Source organism: Vicia villosa, unplaced genomic scaffold (genome assembly GCF_029867415.1).
Source record: "Vicia villosa cultivar HV-30 ecotype Madison, WI unplaced genomic scaffold, Vvil1.0 ctg.001021F_1_1, whole genome shotgun sequence".
Lineage (NCBI taxonomy): Eukaryota > Viridiplantae > Streptophyta > Magnoliopsida > Fabales > Fabaceae > Vicia > Vicia villosa.
The window spans coordinates 535,792-542,564 of NW_026705451.1; the positions used below are offsets into that span (position 1 = coordinate 535,792).

Sequence of the window (6,773 nt, forward strand, 5' to 3'; positions counted from 1 at the left end):
AATGTTATGTCCCTCTAACTTTAATATCTTCCAATTGCAACCTCATCACATCTTTTCTTGACCTAACGTGATGATTGTACAAAACCTTTTATCATGTCTCTCTAGGTTGTTTCAATAATTGATTGACAAATTTTCAATAATTAGCTTGTGACATCAAATTTCATAGATATGTATGTCAACTTTTGTTAAACTTTGTCTTGAAATTAACATTATTTTCAACAAAGATTTGCTCTAATCATCTTAGCTGAGTCACATTAGCCCATAATCTAATTCGACATGTGATTTGAGATTTCATTGTCTAACCTAGTACACAATTTTTTTTTGTCAAATAGTCTAGTGATCGGAACTATACAAACATTGTATTAGCGTGCGACATCAAACTATTTTCCAAAACAAACAAAAAAACACATTGCATTAAGCCAAAATCAATTACGTTGTGACTGGTAAACCTAGTCGAACATTAGTTTTCTACAAGTAAAATTGGCAACCAAAATAAGCATCAAAATGATACCAAAAATTCTTTCTTGAATTCAGTGTTGGGTAAGGTTTTGCCATAAAAGCCAATGAACTTTCCACACCCCCTCAATGTTACTCCAGATACATACATCTGGAAAGAAATGAAAAACATCAATTTTATGTCTTTCGAAAAACTTTGAGAATTGTCCAAATATATATTTTAGTAAACAGATGTGTTTTTTTAAAAATGTGGGGTGGAGAAAGGTTGTTCCCTAAACTTTTACCTGGTGAAGCAACAAATTCAAGAGTTTGACCTTTCTGTAGAAAATCTAGGAAGTTGGACGAGTGAGTTTACACGGGTGACCCCTTCCAAACCTAACCAGTTTTGATCATCAGCTGATGCTGTTCCATCTTCAACATCAACGGACACTGCTGCATAAGTCTCATTTTCTTCTGATGATCTCACAGTAAAGTTTCGTTGCAAAGATGGCTCGGACTTTTGTCCATCATCTGATTCAATTGGATTCCCAGAGTGGTTGCTCTGAATGGTCGCAGAAGAGAAGCCTTGTTCTTCATAATCTGATTCTGAGTCCATTTTACCATCCAAAAATAAGCACACTACAGCACAGTCATCCATCTTTGAAGTTGGATACTTGAGTTTCCATTCCCGGGCAGCCGAATTTACCAGAATCCTTGCTGCTGATGATCGTGTTGGTGCCGACGATACTATCTCAACCACCTCCTCATTACTTAAAACATCCCAAACCTAGACAAAATGCCAAGAGAATCAGTTACCGTCAGTGAAGTGTAGAAAGTTTTAAGGACTAAAATTATACTAAAAAAACTGTGGTTAGCTCAGAGGTATAGCATGATTGGAAGGAAATCTAAAAGTTTATCCTCCATAAGTTATTTACAAACTCATTAAATGTCTTGAATCTTGATCATTATTTCCTGCAGTAAAGACAGACGTGGACATGGTTTTAAAAATGAACCACAGCGGTGATCTTGGAAGCTGCCTCGAGGTTTCAAAAAATATAAGCAACTATATGATTGAGACCACATCTGACTGATTTCCTGCAATATCAAAGATCATGACACAACGACAATTTAAAAACTTGGACAAGGGGAAGATAGGCATCAATAGTATGGCGCCCCAACAATCAGACCAACTAGACATACAATTTTGTCCAGCAATGAATGAAGAATCACACTGTTGTATGTGCAATGAGGATAAAACCATACAAATTTCACTTAGGCAGTGCAAATTTGTATCCTCACCAATTAGAACGGAGGTGGAATTTTTATAGCCAAAAATTGCAATGACATTGCAAAATGTCCAATTTTTGTAGGCTAATTAAAGTGCACCGAGTCTAAATATCTTTTTGACTATATTATTTTCCATATTACAACGAAAAGCCTTAATTTGTAATAATTTTCCATGGTCTATACTTAATCCAATTTACTTGAAAACTCTGATCCCTTTCACACAGACCTAAACTTGAAGAGTTTTACGCAGTATGAAAAATGTTACAAAAATAGTTGGTCAAGTACCGATTTGTTAATGCTTAAAACAAAAATGATAGCTGTTTTTAGCAATTTAAATAGCATCCCTTCTATAATTTGTTGCGCGTTTCCATCTTATGAACAATCAGATACCAGCATGTCAGTTTTGAAATATCAGAAAAACCCAGCATGTTTCTAAAGAAGCCAGAACCAAGTTGATATTTATGTATCATCTATAAGTGAAGTTCATAAGATTCCGAAGACACATTGAAGCACAACAGGACAAACTGTCAAGAAGCTAGCTTACTCAATTATCATACCGACAATTGACAAACAGGACATGTTAATAGTTATGTCATGTTATTGAACACATTATTCTACCCGGTGGATGGCTCTAGAAGCCACTTCTCAGTCTCCTTCCTATCAGCATATGGTTAATGCTATGCCACAATTCATTACTAATTAACACTTGCATACACTGATTACGTTTTCTTATTTCAATATCACAGCTTGACAGCTTATCCTTGTAAGATAACTTCTTCATGGCAGTCACAAGTCACACGCCAGATTAGCCAAGAGGAAATAACTTAAAAGTTGCAGCTCATACATGTTGAAATTTGATTAAACTGTAATACTATTGTCCTTAAATGTGCGAGGAGGTGTCACAATAGTCCATGAATGTAATAAAATTACAAAAAACATCCGTGAAAGTGATTTTTGTTTGTAATTTCGTGGACTAAACTGACTAATGGAAGAGAGATTTGAGGACCAAACTAATTAATGAAAGACAAATTTGAGGACCAAACTCACTAAGGAAAGACACGATCATGGATGTTTTTATAATTTTGATAAATTCAAGGACTATAGTAACATCAGTTGACACATCCAGGGATCAAAATGATGGTTTTTCTGTTGAAATTTCCTATTCACACGGAAAAGTAATAAACCTATAAAATAACAAAAACTAACAGCTAAAGAAATAGGTATGAGATTAAAAAAAAGGTACCCCATCAGAGGCAAGAACAATGAATTGATCTCTGTCTGTAAGCAGCCGGTGAGAAAATTCAGGTATAGAAATCACACCATACTCCTTCAAACAGAAATCTCCAAATGCTCTAGCCATAGCTAATCCCGGTGCATCATCAAAAGGCAACCACACCCTTGAGACTTCCGGCTCATCTTGTAACGCAAAAACCCTGCCCTTGCACTGCTTGATTCTTTCTGCTTCTCCTATGAGAATTTTCAACCAAAATCGAATTAAGTGTGCATCAAGAGGAAAACATATACTCATCAAAGAATAAATAATAGTGGCATATGAAACATACTGGGCAAATCAGGCTTCAAATCAACCGTCAACTGAATTGCCACCATGGAGTCATTGCTGTCTTTGGATCCCATTATTGCTCTAGAATCCCCGATATATCCCATGAAAAGATTTGAACCCTGAGAAGATAAGAAATTAAGAAAACTGTGAAGGGAATAGAAAACATGAGTGTAGATACTTCTGTCAAGTTACTACCTGCTTCACAATAGTCACAGATGTGCTCCCACTACAGAAGCAATCTAGATTTGAATGAGACTTGAGCTCTCTGTCCATGGCCTTGTATGCTTTCATGAAAGCTTCTCTCCAGGTGGAGTTCAGTTTATCCTCAGCAGAGCAATCCTTTTCAGAGTCTCCACCATCCGGTTTTATGTTCCGTTTGAAACAAGCTTTGCCTGATTCATTTTGCTTCAATTCATCAGAATGCAAAAATGAAAGCAATTTTACTGGCAAAGTATCCCTCACTTTGCGTGCAACCAGATGACCATGTGGACCATGGCCATCAAAGACACCACAAAAGATCATATCTTCGGACATGAAATCCTACAAAAATACAAATTGAAATTAGGATGTCAATATCAAAAATCAACCAAGTCTCTCTCAAATCATTTAAAGGAGTCATAGATTGCATTATCACCAATAAGATGAACATACTTACTTCCCACACAACCATGGCATCCTGATTAATTCCCTTGCGACCCTGCTGCGTAAAAATGCACGAACCCCGACTCTTTCCATTAGCGAAAATCCGACTAGGTAAGGATGATAAATGGTGTAGAGAAATAACATGGTCAGAGAATGTTCTTCTTGCTCTCTTTTGTCCACAGAATCCAACTTCTAAGCAAGATGGAGCTGTCATATCTCCGTTGCTTCCACTGCTACAGGTACTTCGACTGCTCGTTGAGACACAACAGCCCATTTTCTTCAGTTCCAGAATGCACACATTAGATGGAGGTGACTTTTAAATGCTTCCCTTTCTACTATAGATCTCACGTTTGCATCAACTGAACAAACAATCTTGACAATAAATATTCTCACAAAGTCCAAATATACGTCACTTTACAACTCACGGAAGAAATATGAACTCTTTCAATCCTAGTCAAATTCAAAATCTGCAGGACGTTATTTGAATGGTTAATGAAACCACCTGAACACAAGAAAACAGGAGACTCCATTAATAGTTAAAATATGATCTCACAAACTGTAGCATTTGAAACATAATAAAAAGAAGGAAAAAAAGAAGTTCCATGAATAAAAAAATTCCCAACATGTGAACAATGAATAGAATATACTAAAAATCTCTCTGATAATTGACAGTCATAATATAGATTTTAAAATAATTTAATTTCTGAAAGCTTGTATTAAAAATTGAAGCAAAACAAGGGCAAAGTCACCATGTCCTATTATTATCATGTTTCAAACAGTTTAAGAGCCAAAGTTTCTTTCTTTCCATTTCAATAAACACACACTCATGTCGACCAAGTGATTAATGAGCTTCACTTAAGAACGACCCAAGTTCGAATCATAGGTTGGATAATTCTTGGCCATTCTTTACTTACCTCCCGACTAAACTCCGGATTACGAAAACCCTTCCCCCGGGGAAACAAAGGTTAACACACATATAAAAAAAGAAGATCCTTATCAAGGCAAAGAATCTCCAATTGTAGGCCACAAAATAACCCTAATCATATACTATTGTATAAAGGTAGGTTTGTAGCAGCAGCATCAGAAGAACTTATCTTTCTCAAATTCTAAGCAACCCCAATACTAAAAAAATAATCTCATAAAAACAAAAAGGAAAAACATGACTTTGTTTGTCAAAAATTAAAACTTTTTCACTATAAAAGAACATGATTGTCCATGGCAATTTTCTTTGCTTACCTCTACACAACCATGTAGAGCAATAATTTGGTAAACGAAGTAACGCACGGTTGAGAGCAAAGTAAAGCAAGAAAATAAGTAGAAAACTACAAATAAAAAGAAAGTATGGTTTCCCACTAGAGGGAAATACGAGAAGTGGTAAAGTGAAAAGCCACAAAAAGCAGAAAAAGACGAAAAAAACCGTGATCTCGTCAACAAAGAATCAAAGATAGACCATAAAAGAGTACCTACTACGAGATCAAGTAAATAAAATGTCACGTAATTACCATAACCTAATAATATTAAAAAATAATAATAAAGCAATATAATTAACAAATAACAAAGAAAATTATACCAGTGAAAATGAGAGTCAAAACAAACAAAAGAACCCAATAAAAAAAAAGCAACGGAATTGAAACAAGAAACATTCACAGCAAAGTAACAAAACTGAAAAAATTCAAAAGACAAAACCTAAAATCAGAAGGTAAAAAGGAAGAGATTGATTACCTTTTTTGTTTGAATGGAGGAAATTAAGGTTAGGAATTAGGGAAGAGGAGAGTGAGAGTGAGAAGAGAAAAAGAAATAGAAAGAAAGGGGTTTGAGTATTAATAAGGAAAGGTGGTGTGGAGGGTGGTAGTGGTGCATTCATTGCAAAAGCAGAATAGATAGAGGGAAGAAAAAGTGAGTAAAGTAAGGGATGAGGTCAAAAAATGTAACAAGTTTATTTTTATTTTTTTAAATGATTTTTATAGTTTACATAAATTTGTATAAAAAAAATGTACAAATGAACTTCTCATAAAAATTTAAAAAAAACAAAACAAAATTTCATTGCACCCCTTAAAACTTTTAGCGACTTTGCGAAATTCCATTTATGTTTTTTAATTTCGGAGATACATATTAGGAAGTATTTTTTTGTTTACAAAAATTTTATTTTTTGGAGGTGTATCGACGGAAACATTTTAAACTAGTAATATTGGAAAATTTTCAAATTAATTCAGTTCAGGAATTTTTCGTAGGTACATCTACGGAATGACTTAGCGCCTGAATTTTTCGTAGATGTACCTACGGAACTATCTAATATAGTTTGAACCAGCATGATCACTCCTTCATTATTGGTTTTCTTCTTCAACACTCACCTCCACAACCTAAAAACTTTATATCATTAATATTATTTTTCACTCCAAAACTCCAACTTTTTGGTGCAACATATCAAAGGGAGCAAGAGAAGACAGAATTCCAGGTAAACATTCATCTTTATTTGTTGCATTGCTCACATTATGCATCAAATTTCTGTAAAAAAAATGTAATGTTCCTTTCGTAGGTATAGCTCCGGAACATATTGAAGATGAACACATTCTAAAGGTACATCTACGGAACATGTTTGTGCTGTTTTTTCCAGCAGTCTTGTGATTTTGTGTTATTTGTTATTGTTTACAAATAGGTATGGTGCACCCCAATAATATCTCAAAAGAATTAGCTCCTACAAACGATATTTCTCCGAATGTTGAAGGGGTTGTCGTAAAGGCGGTAGATGTTGACGGTGACTTTATTAACAAGCAAGAGTTTGATGATCGCGATAGCATGCTCACATGAATTCATAGGAGTGCAACTAACCTTGGTTTTGGTGTGGTAA

The 6,773-nt window shown here is 34.9% G+C and overlaps 1 protein-coding gene across 3 annotated transcripts; it reads right to left on the minus strand.

Moving 5' to 3' along the window:
* Positions 1-262: 262 nt before the first annotated feature.
* On the minus strand, positions 263-5,806 carry LOC131632817 (probable protein phosphatase 2C 52). 3 transcript variants are annotated; one of them, XM_058903544.1, is made up of 7 exons: positions 5,648-5,806; positions 3,939-4,427; positions 3,479-3,823; positions 3,285-3,402; positions 2,966-3,189; positions 741-1,222; positions 263-607 (listed from the first exon to the last, which is right to left on the minus strand). In XM_058903544.1, exons 2-6 carry the CDS (start codon positions 4,197-4,199, stop codon positions 758-760), a joined length of 1,413 nt encoding a protein of 470 aa, XP_058759527.1. In that variant the 5' UTR covers positions 4,200-4,427; positions 5,648-5,806; the 3' UTR covers positions 263-607; positions 741-757. The 3 variants fall into 3 exon arrangements, with proteins under 3 accessions (XP_058759527.1, XP_058759528.1, XP_058759529.1); XM_058903545.1 differs by lacking the exon at positions 5,648-5,806 and adding an exon at positions 5,162-5,336; XM_058903546.1 differs by lacking the exon at positions 5,648-5,806 and adding an exon at positions 4,840-5,105.
* Positions 5,807-6,773: the final 967 nt, after the last annotated feature.

Bases quoted from the DNA above. Each gene is read 5' to 3' on its own strand.
- LOC131632817 (XM_058903544.1), bottom strand. From the start codon at position 4,199: ATGGGCTGTTGTGTCTCAACGAGCAGTCGAAGTACCTGTAGCAGTGGA. The intron at 3,190-3,284 runs GTATGTTTCATA...AAATTCTCATAG, and splicing joins TTTGAAGCCTGATTTGCCCA to GAGAAGCAGAAAGAATCAAG. The intron at 1,223-2,965 runs GTACCTTTTTTT...CATTTTGTCTAG, and splicing joins TTGTTCTTGCCTCTGATGGG to GTTTGGGATGTTTTAAGTAA.